General features: G+C 35.9%; 1 protein-coding gene across 21 annotated transcripts in view; it reads right to left on the bottom strand.

The window, feature by feature from the left end:
• Positions 1-22,059, bottom strand: part of KDM4C (lysine demethylase 4C) — a 266,672-nt gene that overhangs the window by 143,135 nt on the left and 101,478 nt on the right. The window contains exon 9 of one of the 21 annotated variants that reach the window (XM_026083623.1): positions 3,063-3,107. The exons of 18 other annotated variants lie outside the window; for them this stretch is intronic. In XM_026083623.1, the coding sequence (XP_025939408.1) occupies positions 3,078-3,107 (30 nt within the window). In that variant the 3' untranslated portion in view covers positions 3,063-3,077. Of the gene's footprint in view, positions 1-3,062; positions 3,108-8,324; positions 8,377-21,408; positions 21,448-22,059 lie in introns of those variants that run through there. 2 more of the 21 variants (XM_026083621.1, XM_026083624.1) reach the window with 2 other exon arrangements.

Raw genomic sequence — 22,059 nt, 5'->3', positions numbered from 1 at the left:
AAACAGGGAATATAAAGATGATGCATATTTAAATGCATCACATTTTTGACTATGTCAATAAAATAACAACTTCAAAATAGCAATTAACTATTAATCGATCCAAAAGAAGATAATGCACTCTGATGTACTAGAACCAATATACCTTCTAGAAAACTAATCTACAATACCACATTACTTTAAACCAAGCTCCTATTTACAGAGAAAAAAAGGATAGAAATGGGGCAGCTGGCACCAAGTAATATAGCATTACTGAGAATCACTGAGTCACACAAATAGCTACAGTATATAAAAATTTGACACTACATTATTTGTACTGAAACTGAACATAAAATGCAAATTCTAATTCAGCATTTTTAAAAGGCATATTCAATTTGACCATTCTTTTTTATTGTAGTTTAGAAAATAATTACAAACAAATGCTGCCACTCCCCAGCCAAATTCTCATTATAAGGATTTTGATTTTCTTTGCCTTTCATATTCTAGTTTTATAACCATTAAAAGGATCAGAAACATTTTAGGGCAATTGCTACTGGGTGTTACCAGGAACAGAATCTTCTGTCAATCACTAGTAGGAAACACTACCAGCAGCCAACTTAACAGAAAGCGTAACTAGGAACTTGTTAAAAATGAAACTATAAAAATGTTCTTAGAAAAGTGAAAACAGGCACAGGCAAGAGAGAAGAGCTAGTGCATGAAGTTCATTTTTAAGGAATGATTAATTTGTATAAAACATAGACCAAACATACTTCCTTACAACCTTGATGCTCAGACTTATTAAACCCAGTTTGAAATTCCCTGTTAATATTTTCTGCTTCAGGAAGTCATCAGTGCCTCTTGGGTCATCAACAAGGGTAACAAAACACACACAAATAACAAATCAACTTCCTCTTAAGTTCGACTGAGGAACATGTCATCTTATTTATGCAATGAAAGTGAAGGGTGCTGCTCAGGGAATACAATAATTTTTTATAGCTCCTAACAATATTTGTAGCTCTGTCATCTGTAATAAGGTAAAACAAACTGATATTATCAAATATATAATAAAAGATGACCACCTGCTCAGATCAGGAAAAATGCACTTTTTCCTAATACCAGTTAGTGTACAACAAGGACATAGCTTTTAGGTAGACTATAAATGCTAGCCATAAATAGAGGTAGGGTTATTAACTTGCAGTATTTGTCTGATCCATTAAGTATTGCAAATCTTATACTCCACTCATCTACCTCTGTAAGGGCATGGCAACACTTTTAATGGGCACTGTTAGAGTTCAGTAGTTAATGCACAGGTTGGGAAACTATAAAATGGTACATTGCACACTTTACTGCCCCACTTGCAAGCTATTTGCCCAAAAACAGCACTGCTCACTTCACTTTGCAAGACTGATGTTTCAGTAGGGTGTCTTGAACGTTTACTCAAATAACACTTACAGTACAGAAAACAGAGGTCTCATTACTATCTCAAATAGATAAAATCAAGCTCTATGTTTAAGACCATCACTGAACTGCCACTTTCTCTGTCATTAGTGAAAAAAAAATAGTTTCAGCTACCAGACCTGACTGCACTGATCAATGAAAAACATTAAATAGGAAAGAACTCACAAAACAGATGCCTCTAAAGCCATAATTTATCAGCCAAAAGTATCCTGGTCCACTAAGTAACAGGCGTCTAGGAATTCTACTGACAGTAACAGATTATGTGAAATGCTCAGCTTTGGATTTCAGGTCTTTATTAAAAGCAATTACCTTCACTTTTTACTTGATTGTCATGCAATGTATTTCTTTTATTAATTCATAATAAATTAAAACTAAGCAAAATTACAGTGATGCATGCTATTAACATTGCAAAGCTGAGATATTTTGCTTTTACAAACTAGTTACATGGTTAGTTCAGAGGTTTAAAACTCCAAATTTCCTAGGTACATTTGTAAAGCATTTACCTCTCTGTAGTTCATGGCAAATAAGCCCGAGAAAAACATTTCTAAAGCTAAGCACTTAAAGAGGTTGGAAGGAGGCTAGTATGACTGTGCATCTAGTCACCTTATATGTAGTAATATGAACTTCAGATCGGTTCATTCCTGAATCTTCCACCACTCTCAGAAATAGGGAGCTGTACTTTGTCACAACTTGATAAGCACAAAGCAGGAGAATTCATTCTTTGCTAGATCCTTCCAATGAGAAACTTTAATCAAAATACATGTAGGAAATAACTTAATACTGAGGGCTATTAATATTATTAAAGCTGCTACCTATCAGGTATCTATCATGAAATCCACAACAGGAACAATATCATATGGCATTTAGTTTGACTATCTCTCAGAAAAGCTTGTGCTGTGAGGGTAAAGACACCTTTTTTTGAGAAAGCTAGTAACTAATATCTGAAAACAGTAGGAATATTTTATTATTGTAAAACTAGATTAGAGAGCACTGAATCTACGTGAAGAAATAAGGGACATTTATGCAACCCATGCCAACTTTGATTTTATCACGTGGAGACACAGAGGGGGTKGGGGGGGGGGGGCAAACTGAAGCAAAGAGTTGTAAAACTGAGATTGTTGCACGGTGCAGGGCCAATCAGCTTGTCTGAGGAAAGTACAAACGGGTAGCCCAAAAGATTTCTGACATGTTCTAAAAACTTCTGAGAATACAAGTGGTCATGCTAAAGATCTGTTTTCTGATTAAATGATTAAGCTCACTATACAACCTCCGAAACCATTTCACTTGACAAAGCCTTTTTTTATTATTATTAAACAAACAGCTTTCATGGCAAGGTATTTCTTGATAGTCTTAAGCGCATGAATGTGTTTATTAAAACTTGGCATACTTAATGCAGAGGAGTAAGAAACTCTGCTGGAAAACAATAAAAGCTTATAGAAGGAGAATTAAGACCCAGTGTTGAATGGCTTTTGGCACATAGTAGGAACAGAACAGAGAGGGAGGGAAGGTTTCTTCTCTAGCCAACTTTCAGCACCCAGCTACTTCTGTCTTGTGAAGAGCCTGCTGCAACTCATAGGTCAGCAACGAAGCTTCTTGAAAGATTTACTCAGTTTTACTCCCTTTCTTGGAAAAAAACTGAAAGATCAAGTTGTGGTCCTGTTCATTGTGGAGAACTGGGAAAAAAAATGAGCAACACCAGAGATATTACAAAGTGCCTTGAACTTTACTGAACACCACAACCACTTTTTTAATCACTGCTCTAACAAGACACACTTGCTGACACTCTAAATTTCCAAAGGGTGAAAGGGGAAGGCATTATCTGATTATGAGTTGAGTTTCACACTATAGCAGGACTATTTCTCCATGAAATAGGAGAACTTCATCTTTTTTACCAATAAATCTCTGGCAAGTGAATTTGATTCTCTACTATGTATAAATTTCCAAGTGGATTTTCCCACATGGGTTTTCAATCTAAACTAACAAAACTACAGTTACTGAAGTATACACTTACTATATGTCACTCAATTCCATCAGGTGTTTTGTGTTGATTCTGATTTTTTTTTTTTTTTTTTTTTTTTTTTTTAAGATGTAGAGCCTGGTTATACATTGTTGTAACAAAAACGGTTATATAATAAACCAAATAAAATTAAGAAGGAAATTCCTTTCAGTAGGTTAAAATTAATTCCATGCACAAGTTCACATGTGGTCCCCTCCTTCTGTAAAAATTTTGCAAAAATCTGAAGAGCCTTTCTCATACAAGTGCTTTCTGATATGTTTCTGTTTATTTTGCGTTCTGTTTTGTTTTCATTGGACTGCACATGTCTTCTAGCAAAGAAGAAACCACTTTCCTAAGCCAGTGCTCAATTTTAAGTACTGAAAAAATCCAAATATCATATAAACTAAACCACATTTTTTCCATGAAACCCCTAGGGTAAATACACACCTCAAGCATATACACACAAACGAACGGAGCCTGAGAAAAACAAGTAGAAAGAACAAGAAGGGCACATGCTGTCAGAAACTACAACATCACCAGAATAACTGAGACACGGCAGGACAGTTCACATGACTGGAGTGCTGCAGTGGACAGACACAAGCTCTTCAGGAAAGACAGGCAAGGAAGATGAGGAAAGGGACTGCCCACAACGCAAAGAAGCAGCTCAGATGTCTAAGGCTCCTCTACAGGATGAGCAACAGGCATGGTGAGATTTTGTGGGTCCAGGTCATAGGAGAGACCAGCAAGGGTGACACCATGGTGGGAGTGTGTTACAGACCACTGGTCAAGGGTGAGGAAGTGGACAAAGCCTCCTTTAAACAACTGGAGGAAGTCTCTACATCACAGACACAGGTTTTCATGGAGGACTTTAACCTCCCTGACATCTGCTAGAAGGGCAACACGGCCACCAGTCAAGGAGATTTCTGGAGGGTGCTGGGGAAAACTATGTGATAAGGCTGGTATGGGCCAAGCAGGGGAAAGGCATAGCTGAATTTGCTATTCACAAATAAGAAAGAACTAATCTGGGGATGTGATAATCAAGGGTAAACTTGGCTACAGTGTCCTTGAAATAGTGGAGATCAAGATCCTAAAGGGAGTGAGGAAGGAAGGTAACATAGTACAGGCCCTGCAGTTCAGGAAAGCAGATTTTGGCTTATTCAGGAAACTGATAGGTGGGCTCCCATAGGAGGCAGCTCTGGAGGAAAAGGGAGTTAGGAAAACTGGCAGGTGTTTAAGGACAACCTCCTCTAAGTGCAAGGACAGTTCATCCTGGTACTCTGGAAAACAAGTACATGTGTCAGGAGCTGGCCTGGCTAAACAGTACCTCAGGACCAAGCTCCAAAGCAAAAAGGCAGCATATGGGAGTCTGAGGCAGAAGCAGTCTACAAAAGAGGAATTATATGCATGTAGGGATGCTGTTAGGAGAGCCAAAGCTGATCTGGAGTTGACACTTGCAAGGGCAACTATAACAGCTTCTACGACTACTTTAGTGGTAAAAGGCTGAAGAAAAGCGTGGGCCCATTGCTGAATGGGGCAGGTGAGTTAGTGCTAGTGGACACAAATGAGGCTGAGGGGCTGCCTTTGCTCCAGTCTTCATGACAAGGTCTCTCCATGCTCTGTGCTTAGTGGTAGAGTTCAAGGAGGAGAGGAACTACCAGCAGTGGGCGAGAATTGAATCAGGCAGGACTTGACAAATCTCAACCCATGCAAGCCCACAGGACCCAATGGGCTGCATCTAAAGGTGCTGTGAGAGCTGGCCAATGCTGTAGCAAGGCTGCTCTATCATCTTTGAAAGGTTGTGGAGATCAGGGAAAGTCCCTGATGACTGGAGAAAGGCAAATGTTGCTCCCATCTTCAAAAATTGCCAAAAGGGTGATCTGGGAACTGCTGGCCAGTTGGCGTGCTCTTGTCCCAGGGAAAATCATGGAGCAAGTTGTCTTGGAATACATTTCTGGATACATGAAGGGGGAGAAAGCGACTGGGAACAGTCAGCACAGATTTACCAAGGATAAATCCTGCCTGACCAGCCTGATTGCCTTCTGTGATAAAATAACTGGATTTGTGAATGAGAGAAGATCAGTGGATGTCATTTACCTCAAGTTCTGTTCTGGGTAAAGCCTGAGCAACCTGGTCTGACCACATGGCTGAGCCCGCTTTGGACAGGGTCCCTTCCAACCTAGTTTGTTCTGTGAAATGCACAAAATTGTTGACTACTCCATCTACAAATCTCCACATGCCTTGCTTACAACATTGTCTGAAAACAATAAAAATACACTGAAAAGGATTACTTTCACAAGGTTTTTAAACAAATTTAGCCCAGCAGTGATTATGGTTTAGAATGACTAGAATGACTAGTGAATTTTTAGACTTTTCAATTATGATATGCATTTAATTTTAAAAACTTCACTAGTTAGCAATAGAGGACATATGAAAGACTGGTTGTATTCAGAAGTAAAACTAAGAATGTCTGTTTAACAAATCCATAAATTTCATGAGTTGCATATTCTTTGGGGAGAAGAAAGTAGGAAAATACTTTTCCCCACAATGACCATAATAAAATGTAAGATCAACAGAATGCACTAAATAGGATAGTATAGAGATGATGTTTTTAGCTTAGCAGGCCCAGCCAAAATATTTTGCTTGACCTCTAAGCAACAGGATTGAGGATTTCTCCCAAACTAATTTAAAACCTGTCAGTGCTGAACATAAGGAAACTTCAGCTGCTTAAATGTAATGGTTAATAGGCATCTGACAGAGGTTACAGTATATTAAAAAGCAAAGATGTATGATCTTAGCCACATTTTTTCCTCCTATACAGAATGATTATTACTGTCCTTTCTTCACCTGCTTTTACATACAATATTATGGCAAGCATAATTTGCTGATGTTTTAATGACTATATATTTTGACCCTATATTCAGATTAAGTACTTGCCATACACTAGAAGCAGGCTGCCTATCGATAACAGTAGCTTTCCCTGACAGATTTAAGCTTCTTGTTAGACTTTACGATTATTCAAAGCAATGCAGTCCCCCTGCTATTTAAAAACAAAACAAAAACAAAAAAAACAACAACAAAAAAAGCAGAGTGTCTGGAGAAGAAGAGCTATCACTAATAGCATCCAAATTGAGATAGAGAATCCCATGAAGGAGTGACTAATCTAACGATTCATTATGTGCTAACTTCTGATAGGGTTATATCCCCAGTTTCTGGAAGACCTGAATCAGTCGCAGGAGCTGGTGACTGGCTGTGTGGCACACTGTACTTTTGGCCTCCTGTGAGGCCTCAGCTGTGAAGCAGCAGCATGTTGGCAGGGACAGCACAGCAGATGTCCCCTTTGCATTCACTGACCAGACAGGAACTACACAAATGGCATAGTCTATAAATGGGAAGAAACGATTCAGGTTAAGACAAAGCAATTGAGGTATGAGTAGAGAGCAACTGAGGTGGTTGAGATAGAGGAGTATTAAGAAATTTAGCTAAAAGATACTGTACAAAACTACTGTATACCTCTCTGTACTATGCTGGGGTAAAGATATCCCAATGAAGCTGAGCTATCAAAAGTAGAGAGCTCCATAAATGAGCCTGCACTTGTCTCTAGGCAACTGCAATCTTATCTGATAGTCAAACTAGCTTGAGTAAATTTATTTGAGGATAGGACTTTCAGCAGCATACAACTGAACTGTAGCAGTATCATTTTAAGCACAGATACAGATGCACGCAGAGAACAAAGGCAACGTATTCTGCACTCCTGCAAAGCCTGCACAAGGCCCATACAGCCATTTGTTGCAGTCAGTTAAATCAGAAGCTTGCTTTATGTGCGCTGGGAAAACACGAGAACAAGAGCAGGGAACTTTGTGTGTAAAAAAAATAATAATAATAATAAAAAACAATAATTCAAACCTTTTCTCCAAACATAAGCTGTGTACACAGCACTTCTTTTTTGCTTCAGCTTCACAGTGTTTGTTGAATAGGTTTCTGGAGAATAAACGATTATCATAAACCAGGCTTCTCACACATAACAATTCACTATATCTCTTTCTAAAAAGCCTGGGGTCTGAATCTGGATATCCCCTTTTATGGTCAGAGATGTTTTACACGGAAATCCCAGACTCCCTTAAACAATCTGTAGCAGCTCAGTATACAGAAGAAATTAAGTTAATATTTTTCTTGTGTAACAGTGACCTCACTAAGAGCAATTTTATGCACAACCTTCATGAGCTTTTACAGCCTAATTATTTTTCAGTGCACTTTCAGTGCATTTTCAGTGCATTTTCAGTGATTTTGAAAGCCAAACTGAACAGACTCAGAAAACTGAGAAATGATCAGAAGACCCACAGAGGAAAAATAGAAAAAAAAATACTGTTCCTTCCCTTACTACTGAACCTGAAAATAGCTCACTTGGAAATAATTTACAAGACAAAAAGTATTGTCTAACATTGTAACTAATACCAAAACACTTACTATTTTCATGTAAAAGATTTTTTTTGTAACTTAAATCAGAAACTTTCATGTGATTACACAGGGAAAAAAACTGCAGCTGATGTTACCATGCCTGTAACAGCTTCTGTGCATAAGGACAGGTTAAAAAAAAAAAAAAAGAAAGAAAAAAAAGCAATGAAGAGGGAACGTACCATAAGCTTTAACATTACTTAGAAACCAGTGTAGATATCCAGTTACCAGAAAACAAGTACTTGTTTCTCAGACACGTTAAAATTACAGAAACACACTTTCACTTAAATGTATACATATGCTAACACATGCTATAATCAAATTTGCATTTTGCTGTTCAGATATATACTACATGCCAAAATTAGTCAAATTTAATGCACGCTACACCTAGAACATATCTGTGCATAAAGCCATATTGTTTTTCCCACAGAATCTGTTGTACCTTAATAATCAGCTATGGTATCCAGAGAACTGCAGTCATACTGCATCTGTCCCTATGGAAAGAAAGGTGTATCTTGAATCCCCACTATAATAAAACCCAATGCCAAAAGCAGCATAGCTATAATATAACATTTTTTAATGTAAATGTGACTGAGGCATTTAGGAAAAGACAGATTCCAAAATGAAATATAGTGGGGAGATTAGTAAAGCTGCTGTGATTCAAATATCAGTGAATTCTCCAAGGGTTCAAGCTTATCTGAGTCCCAGCATCCCAGCAGCAACATAATACAGCAAAACTCCAAATCACAAATGCAGGGATTTTGAAGCACTACAGCAACTGGATATATACAACTAAATCATCGTCATGACAATATAATTTTTAACATTTGTTAAAGCTGGCTCTAAAACATTTGTTTTAAGATTAAATGTAGAATAAATGCAAAGGCTGAACACTGTTTAAATAGTATAAATGACATTGGCTGAGAAGAAGGAAATGAATTCTATAAGCATGAGGGCACTGTACCAATGAGCTGTTTGCCCTCATATCTTGCATATTACTGTTACCAGTGAAAAAATATTTGTAAGCATGGCAGATATAGTGTTAAAGAAATGGTTAGTAAGACCCATATTACAACTCCTAAGAAGCTGGAAAAGACCTTCCAAGATTGCAGCTGACAGTTTACTATTTGTCCTGCAAAAAGCAAACAGTAGGTATTTTGGATGGCTTTTGGAAAGCGTATTAACCTATTGCTCACAATATTATTTGTTACTCTACTTAATGAAAATAAATATTTCATTGGTACAAAGAGGTAATAAGGTCTGTATAAAACTGACTAATGGCAAAAGGATTTATCCTGAAATTATTACAGTCTTAATCCCCAAAAAATCAAAAGTTCTATAATATGGTCAAATGAATGTGACAAGGAAATTTGGTCTTTTGCATTACCTGTGCTTTTAACATTGGTATTGTTCCATTATGTAATGTTTACTCTTTTATTTTATTGTTAACTTTTGTTTGGTTATTCAGATTCTTCAAGTTTATAAAATATATGCATCTTAAATGGACTTGTCCTTTTTTTTTTTAATGCTTCAGAGTGGGTTTGAGCTGTAATTTTCCACAAGCACAATTGTCTAAAAGTGATGAAAAGCTAAAATATCATGGGGCTTTATTTTTTGTTTCTATAAAATCAGTTGTTTTCTGATGATCATTCATTTTGTGAAAATTCTAAAATCTCCCCTCTCCCAAAAGGTAGCCTTTTATTATGGAACACACAGTGCTTTTACAGCTTCTTTCCCTAAAGAATGCCTAAAAACGCTACTAGCTTTTTTTTTTTTTTTTTTAACATAAAATAAATTTGTTCAACAGAACTAAAGCCCATGCCTTTTGGGGGGGGGGACAGTGCCTCACTCGACTCTTCAGCTATCTCCTTATCCAGTTAAGCAGTGTTGACAAGAGCACTGTTGAAGGCTCTGAAAGAAGCCGTATCCAATCCTCCTTGGCAACCGTGACACAGGCCACAGAAGGACTATTGCTGGGTTCCAACAGCTATGCAGAAAACTCCTGGGCTATTTTTACACTAACCTTTTATCACAGAGTTTCCCCTACCTTCGTTACGACCAGTCTATCTCCCCCAGAAGATACAATGATGTAAGCAATGACAAAGGCAAATTTCCGCTGCGTTAACTTTGCTCATAACAGATTTAGWTAGCAAAAAGGCAAAGCTGCCAAGAGCTTTCAGCACCTTGCTTATGCTGCAGCTTCTACCACTGCTGCCAGCCCTACAGCTGAACCAGCGATAACACCGGCTGGAAATTTTAGAGCAAACAGACTAGCACTGACAAGGCTCCAAAAGAAAAATATGAAATGAGCTTTCGGGTGAAAGAAGAAAAAAGGCATTAGTAGGCTGAATATGTCATAAAGAGCAGTAATAGGTTTGTAGTCTTCAGATATCTATGAGGAAACTACTGCGTGCTTTAGGCAGGGCATCATGCTCCTAAGCAGCCATGTGCCAGGCAGTTTTCACACATATGTTTTCAAAGCATTATAAATAATGAGTAAGTGCCAAAGTCATTACCCTTCCTCCATCAAAAAGCCTGAGCTAAAGAGTATCAGAAACAAGCAGTAACTGTTCATGCTAAGCACCATTACCGTTAGATGGATCAGCAGAGAAACAGATCCATTTAGTATTGAGAACAATAATTTGACTAATAATTTTTGCCTGACAATAATTTGCCCAGTAAAAGAATGTAACCAGTGGATAGCCTTTTAACACCTACCAGCTGTATCTTTTTCACTCATTTCAGTCTGGATGAGCAAGTACCATCAGTCCAAACAGATTTTTGTACATTTGGCCATGACAAATAGAAACAGATGGGAATCAACTTTCTATCTACTATGTAAAAAGGAACATATGTAGGTTTCTTAAAACATGATAAAGAAACTTTTTATCAATGTTGACATTGCTATGCCAGGTGTGCACCAGTCTCTTTTTCAAGAATCAGGGTTAGAAAATGAGCTATAGCACAGTATTTTCACAGACCAATTTGTTTAATCTTTGAAAGCCAAATGGGATTCTTTGCAAATATTCAACAATCTTAAAGACAGTAAAAGTGTTGAGTACGGATGAGAGAATTGAATACACAGCCAAATACATTTTGYAAAGAAAACACAGAAATATTGCTAGAAATTAGAACTAGGTAACACTCATCATCATCAGTAACGCGTACAGTGGAGAGTATCAGGACTGTTTATATTAATATATGAGTGAGGTGAAAGAAACAGTGCCTTAACATCTAGACTTCAGACTAAAATCTGTTCACTTCCAAAAATTGTCCTAAAACATAAAGACACTCAGAAATATTTCCATGACAATCCTGCAAAAACTGTTTGCTAATGAAGAATAAGTTAACACTTCTTGCATAAACGAAACAGTTTGAATCACATGTATTCTGTATCTTTTCAAAGCACCACAAAAAAAAAATCATAAAAGTCATGGGACATCAATCTTCTGACTAAACGTGAATATGTATGTCTAAGTAACTCTAAACTCCCTTTGCAGCCAGTGGCAAACTAGTCAACATAGTCAGTAGGGTTTAGCACACAATTCATATCATGCTTAAACTGATGTCTAAGGTCTCTTGCTACAACTACATCTACAAATGCCTGTTTTCCTCTACTGGATACACAGCAACCTACGGTGACTAGCTCAGCTGTACACCCCTAAACTGTCTATGGCTAAAGTCAGGGAAGATTCCAGCTATACAGTACAGCATTAACCTGCAGAGATACCAAAACAATAGGAAGCAGAGGCAGAAAATAAAATGAAATTCAAATCAGAAGGCTAACTTGAAACATAGATTGAAAGGCAAGAGCAATTTGAAAGAAAAATGCCAGAATGTTCACAGGCAGCATCTTAGATGTACTTTTGCCACATGAGGGTAAAGAATGAATAAAAAGAGAAAACTAAAGCACAGAAGAAGATGGAAAGATGGTAAGCTTGCCTGTAACAACATTAAAAGATGTTGATGTATGTAATAAACAGGGTTCAACAAGATCTAACTATTTTGATATTCTCACTATTTAATCTGTTAAATACTGCATATATAGATGCACATCATCCAAAACAAAACTATAAACTTAAAAATACTCTTTTCATTGGTAACTGGGGGAGGAAACAAGAATGTATAGCAAGAGAATTTCTGTTAAAACTCAGTTCTAGAGATCTCTAACTTTGTGTGGCAATCTTCAGTATCTTATTTGTTTAAAGAAATAAAGTGATTTTTTTWAATGTCTTAATAAATACACAAATCTATTTAAAGCCAAAGCATACAATTAAAATTTTAGAGCAATGGCTGGACTGAATGATTTCAGATTCATAAATACTGCAAATGCTCCTCTTGGTAGTGAAAGCAAATCATTGCATTAGTCCAAGGTAAGAGCAGAGACTAAGCTAGTCTGAAATATTTTAATTACAGTATTTTCAGAATAAGCAAACAGATCATTTATATTGTCTATACTCAGTATTGCTTAATAAGCAAAAACTATGAAGCTAACAGAAAAGTGAAGGTCATCAAATTAAGCTAACAAACTCCAATTTTCTTCTTTCAGTGAAAAAGAGTTTTTTAATGTACTTCATAATAGACATGCATTCTCTCCTCAAAAAGTGCTGCATTGAAAAGAAACAGCTAAATACAACCTGAGCTACTTAACAAAGGAAAGTTGCTAGGGCTTTTCTTAAATGACTTAAAATTTAAAGATGCCAATTAATCCTATTTGCTAAAAAAAACAGAACACTGTTCTCTGGCATTAAAGAAAATTGGCCATATTCTGCTTTTCACAACGATATTCATTGACCTCCCTGGTAGAAATGTCTCAGTGAAGGCTCAGTTTGATCCAGTTTGTCTAGCTCTTCTTTACTGATTCACATAGGACCATTTTCTGCAAATTGTCCTCCTTAAGAAGGGAGTGGTTACATYAGGGTTTAGATTCTTTTCATGATGAACTCTGTTTTAGCTAATTTCTTGTAACCTAGAATGGAAATTTTTCCAGCTTTGTAATTGATGTAGCTAGTAATGTTTTATTTTATTAAATCTGGAATAATTTACCCCAGCTGTTTAAGATGAGGCCAAAAAAAGAGTAGTAACCAATTTGCAATTGTATCAAGCTTTTTTGCCAAAGGAGAATCTTGATATGCAATCATTGGAAGAGTTTGTTGAGTTTTAGCACCTAAAAGAAAACAATTCAATTCAAGCAAAATAAATTTGAAGTTCTTAAAAAATATATATATAAGAAAAAAAATCTGATAACTTTCCTATGAATTAAGAGGACTAATTGTCCTCTTAAGGGAAGGGGAAGCTAAATAGTACTTCAAAATACTAAAGATAATGCAACATTTGTAAGGGAATCTTACAGGACAGCTAGCCTACTGGAGTAATTCTATTCCCCCCCAAACCCTGGTGCTGCATATATTATAATTCCTTTGTCTGCCACAAATCTCAGGAATGTCTCAGGTACCACTTTTATTGAGAGTGTATGCATGTATTTGCACAGGTTTTCCAGATTCCACATGTGTTCCTGGTTCCACAGCTCTAAATTTTCCAATTTTCAAAGGAAAATAAATTCAGCACTATTTACTGTCTACCAGTTTACATACAGATAGAATGTGTTTGGTTGTTACTTGCTTCTGCTTGAGTAAAGGTATCACACAGAAGTGGTTTATACATAGTGGTGGTAAACATATTGCAGTTTGGAAACTTCAGATTTGGTTCATCGTGCATTGAGGATAGGAAATACTTGTCAGTTATGTGCATGATACTACATAACCTCTCCAAAATATCTAATAATGGATATTCCATGATCAGACAGCCTTTCTGTAAAATGTAAATCATCCTCCATGCAACTTAAGTACCCCTTCTTGTATTATTTTGCCTGGACACACGAGAACAAACACTGTCCTCCTTAAAAGACCATTTTGATCAACATGTGATATCCCTCAGTCTTCTCCTTTTCAGATTAATTAAGCAGAATGATTTCATAAATCCTGTAATTTTTATTGCTACACACTCTTTCTCATGTTAATACTTTTGGAAGTGTTCTAGCCAAACCAGTCAGAGTATTCCAAAGTGATACCTCATCAGCTTCAGATGAAATAACCTACCCCCATGTTTTCCATATAATACTCATATTAATGCAAGATCTAAGGAACTCAACTGAAAGATGACAGAAAACTTTCATTACTAAGAAATAATATGAACAATATGGATAACTAGAAAATAATTCTTCTAGAAAAGAATTTGCGCTGATCCCTGAATTATCTTTAACAAATGCAATATGTTTAAAACTAGTTGTGTACAATAAATACACATTAAAATTATGTGGATTCTGGAAAACAGAGAATGTCAAATTTTCAAATAGATATTGTCATGACAAAGTAGCTGCTGCAGTAGAAGCATTACTTGGAGCCTTGGCTTTCAATAACAAATATATATGATTTTTTGTTTATATATAAAACTATTTCCCTTTTTTTAGATTTTTTATTAGCTCAAAAATATATCTAATGCTATAAAGTTTACAACATCTTTTTCCTTGTAAAATAAAAGCACGCTGAAGACAATACAGTTATTTGCACACAACAGGAAGAGTTAGTAGCTACTATTGTATTAAAATAGCCTACCTTCTCACCACAAAAGAGTCCTTGTGAGTGTTTCTTTGAAAAACTCACAAATTTTCCGTTTGCAGAGGCATTCACTGTTTGGCAGGTGAGATGCTGGAAAACTAGGGGACTTCCATTTATTTATCCCAGAAAATTCTGTTCAACTTTCCTTGCTTTTCCTCAACTAAATAATGGAAGCTCAAGAGCTTAACACATACTTTGGCAGCCAATACCAAAGCCACATCATCATCTTCCCTACTACCTCACTATCCTGTAATGGCTGAAGCTACTCTAGCAACTACATCAGGGAGCCCTACAGACACTCTCCATCTAATCTCCAAAAACAGCACCTCATCTCAATAGCCTACTTGCTTCCAATTCATGCTCTTACAGCACCAGAGGCTGGCAAAGCATCTCCAAATCACCTGCTGTCAGGGGGAAGAAAAAGAAAAAAAAAAAAAAGTTGCCATTACAGAAACCCTTTAAACCCACTCTTTTTGGTTAGGACATTACTCTGAAGATCACCCAATCCCAGAGCAGAARTAAAAAGGGAGAGCAAGCAAGCTGAGCAAATTATATTATTTCAGGGAACAGTTGTCCAGCTACCACTTCAAAAGCCACAGTGCCTTCTGATACCACAAAATGTAATTAGACCCGCAGCTCAGTGGGTTTAGGTTTCAGCCACAGGTTTCAGCTGCAGTGCTGCAGGGTAAAGAGTCACATAGTAGTGTGATAAATAGAAAAGAATACCTAGTATTTCCTAATTTTAAATGTTTCTTCTAGTGAAATTACTTTCCATAATGTGTATTTATGTGTATTTTGTTTAAAATGAAGCCTATTTTCTGTTTTCCTAACATATCTCATGACCATAGCAATTGCTCTATGTTATCATTTTTTTACAACTTGCATAAATTTCCATGAATAAAGCTGGGGCAAGATTATCTGGCATTCTGTGCAGCAAGATGCAAAAGGTATATTCTTTCCACTTTATATCATTCAAGTGTTAATTAAGCTGGAAAAATCATCAATCATGAGAAGGTACTATACAGGTAAGTAAAAAATAATGATGATACACTGGCCCAAGTTCTACTCTGCACTTGCCACAGAGTTCAGAGGAAATTATCACTATTTCCTAYGCATTTCCCTCATCTCTCTACCTGGAGGCCAGCCTCAAAATAATATAAAATACTGTACCCTTAAAGTTGTTTTTCTTTTGTTATGACTCTGAGCTTTATGGAGCTGTTCACTGAGAGGAACCTCTAAAACAGATAGTCCCTGGTCCCTTGCCACACTTGTCCTATTGAGGGTCATGCACAAGGTCACCTGCCCACTGCAGTGCCTCTGTGTCATGCAAGGATTCTTCTACGTAAAAGAAATCTTCAACCAGCAAAGTCTCACAGGCTTCCTTCTAACATGGCAAAGTGGCACAAAGACACAGAACTTTCAGCTTATGAACTATTATCTTAATTTTAATAATGTTGAGATATTCACATACATGGATATTGTATTACATCAGATTTAATCATCTTTTCCATCTAAAAGATAAGAGATTTTGGAAAAAAGTTTCTCAAAACAATCTTCAAAACAAAACAATTCAAAGAAAGCTTGGGAACAATTACTATGATTGTATAGTTTTATCCACAGAAATGCTTAAAGAAAACTAATATGAAACTGCTCTGAGATAACATAAGGCTATATGTTTACTGCTGCTTTCCTTGTTGAATAGTTCCAAACTCTTAAAAAGCTCCTTTATCTGTCACTGATATGTGTTATATCCTCTAAAGCTAAATCAATCTTTAGGATTGACTTCAGCAGTCTAGTTTCTAGCAGCTTAAGTATCCCAGTAACACCGTAACATGAACTACTTCTAGCATTACTCACCCCGCTGGATCAGGCACAAGTTTAGATGCAGTAACATTCACTCAACARAGCAAAAAAATCAGAAGCTCTAGGTATGAATCACAACACTAATCAAAACCAGTTGCATTGAATAATTTATTTTTAAATATATATAATTTTAACCTTTTTTTTCCAATTAAGTGTGTGAACAAGTTCAAGATATTAATTCAAACACCTTCCATGATGGAGTTCAGCATTAAAAAGTAGTTTAAATTACTTTCGAAGTCAGTTTTCAAGTCACACTGCTGGAATATCCTACAGTGATGTATAACATTGTTACAGGAAGAGCATTAAAATGCAATTAGAGCTTGATTATGGTAAATTCTCAGCAACTCTAAAAGGTGCTGCATGCCTTTGTGCTCCTTTTGAGTTTCTCGGTGCATTGGCATGTCTGAGCTCTGACTGCGTTCACACACACACACACACACACACACACACAGACACACACAGGCCTCTCCAAGGGTTACTTCCCCAGGACACGTTATTTTTGCAGGTTCTACACAAACACTGACATAAGCACATGCTTTGACAGAATAACATAAAGTAGGCAAAGTCCTAATAATTTAATAGATTAGCTGATACATAAAAAGCTTGGTTTTTAGTTTTTTTCTAGGAGGTGGGTTTTTTGGTCACTAATTTATTTAAAATAAGCCTTTAATTTAAATAAGCGTGTAATTTATTAATTATAAAACACAGCAAAACTCTCTACATAATGCCTGGCATATGAATAGTAAAGTTTCATAGCTATTAATTACTGCCATGTTGCACTGAACTTCTCTTTGGATAATAAACCTAAAATATCATGTTKGCTTTAATCATTTTCTTCAACAAATCTTACTTTTAATAATTAARAGCACATTGCTTAAGAGTACATGAAGACATTACGGCTATACTTGAGAATGCCAATATGAAAGCAATGGAAAAGTAATTTGTTTGGCAGACACTTTAAAGATTGCCTGACAATAGCAAGTAAGCTAAATTCATAGTCAATAGGGAACCACTTGATTATCCACAAGCTACACAAGGACTATTACTAGTCCTACTGCCATATTCACAAAGGGCTGTGAACAGGTCTATAGGTTGAACATTGTTTAGCAGTATGCAGTAACAGATTTGAGTTTAAGAAAATATCTTCTTAGATCTCCTCACAGTTAATCAGAAGAGCTAAAAAAACACAAACCAGAGAATGCTTTCTTTTGCAGTGTGGGCCTCATCACTGCTGTGATGCCTTAAATGCAAAACTATTGACCATGCAAAAACACTTGCTTCTCAAAGAAAGACACTGTAGTCTTTGAGATCCCAGAGTTAACTCATGTATTCTTTCTAGCCAAGGAAAACACTTGGATATATATGAARTTCCAAATATAGTCAGAGTATTGTATCTCAGGTTAATGTGATAACAAAATCCATAAACAAAAGTTAAAAATGTGATGTTTTGAATACAAAAACATTCAGAGAAGAAATTTTTCCCTCACTTACATATTATGCAGGTACCTTGACAGAAAGAACCCACAGTAATGCTCACCATAAAGAAATTCCGCCACAAGAGAAAAATTTTCAAAAGCAGTTTATCATGATGAAAATTCTGTACTGTAAGAAACTCCTCCCCATTTTGGAAGAAGAAAACCAAATATTCAAGCCTCAACAGTATAAACTCTGAAACTGAAAAGAATTTTCCACAGAGCTAGGAAGTCACGTAAAGACAATGAAGTTACCCACATAGCTAGAAAGGATTTCCACGGTCTCCAAACTCAGCAGAGCACTACCAGAGTGGTACTGACCAAGTTAGGGAAATGACTCYGAGCACCTATGGTGCACCATTTTTCCTCAGTTTCTAGTGGCCAAGGTGGGGGATCCCTGCCAAACACATTTGTCTAGAACAAAACTGGACTCTCTTACAAATTTCTAAGAGCTTAGACTCACATTATCCTCCTCTTCACAAGACACACATGCTTTTAAGGTTGAATTATGGAAGTATGTTTTGGTTTCATCCTTGAGCCTTGCACACACCATATTAAGATTATAATATTTCTTATAGAAAAAAGGAGAACAAAGGGACAGCTTCCAGCAGTTTTCTCTTGGGTGGGAAGATGATAGCGCTGTCAGGCACAAAACAGGGATCCCAATTACAGATGTCTCAGGAAAGGAGGACACTGAGGTAATCTCAGTCCTTTTCAAAGCCCCTTCTATTCTAAAAACATACATGTATTTAAACAACCTAAATCCTTGAGGGGATTTAGGGGAAAGAGTACAATACCTGGTGGCTTGTAAACAAAAGCATACAATATGAAGTTCAAAGTCTACTTTGCAACTCTGAAAGCAAACTTTTACTCAATTTCTGCTACTTGTGATTTGCTCCTTGAAAATACTGAAACATTTGCTCCACGTTTCTTTAGAAAGTGCAAACTGTAAAAAGGTCACCTTGTTACAAGTGTGGATCAAAACAGCAAACAATGGAGCCAAATTCAAATGTATTTAAATGGAGTGCAATACAAATACATTTAAAAACACAAAGTTTAAGTCCTTTTTAAAAAGTAAATTGAAAAAACAAATCCAAATGCAAAAATCATATTTTGAATCCTCATGTTCTTTGCTTAGTTGCGGAAAATGTATTTGTAAACTTAGTAAACTCACTAGTTAGAAAAAGATATTTAGAAGACTGCCTGAACTAAGCAGCTGACCTAGAAATGATTTTCAGAAGTAAATCCCAGCTGAGCTACTGTGTTTACAACCACAATTAAAATTGTCTCATTTTCTAAAAGCAAACATAGCCACAGAGTATAAATTTGTCTCAAGTGGGTAGAAGTCCAAACACAAACTGAAGAAAGCCTCTCTTATCCAGCCGGTTCTCATATCTTATAATAAGCACTATCACACAGTGGAGTAATTAAGAGTTGATCTTCTATAGGAGATTGGGATTTTCTCATGGCACAGGTATAAGGCATCCATAATGAAATACTGCAGGAGAAATGCTAGAATAAAAAGATTACTGATGGCCTTTATCTCAGATTACAGCAGGCTTTGTTTGCTAATACCGTTGACTTATTAGGTCAGTTTTAAATCTGGGAACCCATTCACCTTGTATAAATGATTTCTATTTATGCAAAAAATTTTATTTATTATGAACAGGATATACTGCTTGCATTAGACTATATTCATGTTAGACTGCAAATAATAACACATTTCATCTTAATACGTATATAAAAACCAAAACTCTTGAGATGAAAAACAAGGCAGAAAGTGTGGCAGAAAAAAAAAAAGAACTTTTAAAGTACACCTCAAAAAATCACCCAGTTTAAAAAAAAGTCTTTGTTAAAGTTAAGTGTTTGCTTGTTCTCAGGGCTTACATAGCAAAATTATAGTTGTGTCCTAGAACAGAAACATCACTAACAAAACAATATCCAAAAGTGCAGTGTGTATAAGGACATAGAAAGTTGCAGTTTAAACCCAAGCAGAAAATCACACRGAGCATTTTAAAGTATTCTAGTGAAAAGTGATGCCACTTTTCAACATTAATTTCAGTATCAGCACATTTCCATGAAACCCACTACTGCAGAAGAATAACAGCATTGCTACTTTTCATTTCATACTCACCATTGTTACACAAACACCCTCAAAACTTGCTTTGCTATACAACCAAAAAGCGCTCTCGCCCCTCCAGTTTAAAGAATTGGAAAGATCATTAACTTCTGTATTAATTTGTTTTACTTTGAAAAGTGTTAAGACATGAGGAGCTAGAATCTACCATTATCAACATTTGCACTGAGCATTTGGTTTACTAAACAAGGATGTTGCAAGAGCAGTTTTTGTGCAGGTCTTTCTTACAGTGCTCAGAATCAGATTTGGCACATCATTTATACCAGCAATATCATTCATACCTTTATTAAAAGACTCATAATTACATGTAGTGGGAGGAAAACAATGCCCAACTAAAGCTATTTTTTAAGATGTATAGTCATAAGGAAAGTGAAAATCCCCAAAGTTCTTTGTAACATTTTCTCTGCAAAAGGTTTAATACTCACTTTCAGAGCACGTGCAGTAGTTTTACAACACAGTACAATCTGTGCAATGAAAGTTATATGACAATACGAACTTCCGCTCACTACTCCTTTTTGAAGAGCTTATCACATCATGTATTTCTACATGTTCCTAAAATTAGGACTGTAGAACTGAATCCACAGTACAGCCTTGGTTCAAATTTTCCACAAAACTGAAATTAAACACCAAATTAATGATTAATCATGTACTGTAAAGATATCTATCTGGCTATATCTACAAAGAATCTATTTGGATACTAGTTACTTTTTGCTTTTACTCACTTAAAGATATGATGGTGTATCATAGGACAAAGATTTATGTATCTATATTTTAAACTACAATTTTAATTCATTAATCTTCRGCTATCTGATCACCATCTGTTCCTACTCAGTCATGATAATCTGTCTTAACGTAATACAGTTGTGCAATAACTTTCACTGAAAATATCACATACAGGCACAACAGTAATTTTYACAAAACCCAATGCTGTCTTTATTTCTATAATATTTACGTTTTAAATTAGAAGCGACTATTTAATTCATCATCTTATTTTTGATCACCAAATATTTTTAAAGACTTTTTAAGGTTATGCCATCTCTTTTTAATGATTACTGAACCTACAAGGTGATTCCATCAATGTCACTTTAAATTGGTCAATGGATCTGCTTATAGAAAAAGGAACTTGCTATATATAAAGACGTTATATTGCCTAGTCATTTTAAATTGATGGCAATTTTCAACTTATGTTGAAACAAACATCTTTTTGGTACTTCCACTGTTCAGATCTCTCCTCTAAATTAAAATTAATATTAATCATTTTTAAAAATCAGAACTGTCAATGGGCTTTTTATATGCAAAATACAGTAGTCACCATTCAAAATTAAATTCTTACCTCTCATGCAATCCTAAAGATATCCTATCTAGATATGACAATAACCTTCTCAATCTCCAGTAACTAGAAAATGTGATGCTTCTGATATCACTATGTAAACACCGCAGGCATGTCCTGGATTTTTAATACAATACTGTTTTAAGCTGCAGTAGAGACAAAGACAGTGAAATGACTCAGACTTCATTAAAACATCACTGTTTGCAGAGTTGTGTGATGAGAGAGAGCAATAAGTAAACAAACAATTCAGACATAACTGAAGTGCAATTATAAATACATGCAACCAGATATAAGTGCCCTTAAATGCCATAATCAATTCTTACTAAAATCGTGTTATTAATAGTGACTTGCATAATAAAAATTAATAAAGTGCATTAACCAAAGAAAATAATTCATTCATATTTTATAAATACATTAATGGGTGACCTTATTAAAATAAATCCTTTCTTGAAAAAACATTTGAAGTTTCCTATACTTGTCTTTCAGGATATACATTCGTCTTACGTTATAAAGGTACGTCTCACTTCCTACGTTATAATATACATTTATGCAATTGTCTATTCTGGATACAGCATACGGCTCTGTAAAGGCAATATTACATTCTTATGGATGCAGTGCGAACGACAGCATGAGTGTGTAAATGCACCAGAGGAAATGGCAGATGAAGTTTTTAAAAAAATGTATATGCAGTAAGTCAAAATAAATAGACATAAATCCAAGGAAGAATACAGATAACAACAACAAATAAGCAGGAGTTT

The sequence above is a fragment of the Apteryx rowi genome, unplaced genomic scaffold, assembly GCF_003343035.1.
Source record: "Apteryx rowi isolate R43461 unplaced genomic scaffold, aptRow1 scaffold_61, whole genome shotgun sequence".
NCBI classification, from domain to species: domain Eukaryota; kingdom Metazoa; phylum Chordata; class Aves; order Apterygiformes; family Apterygidae; genus Apteryx; species Apteryx rowi.
This window is presented reverse-complemented; position numbering and strand designations above follow the sequence as displayed.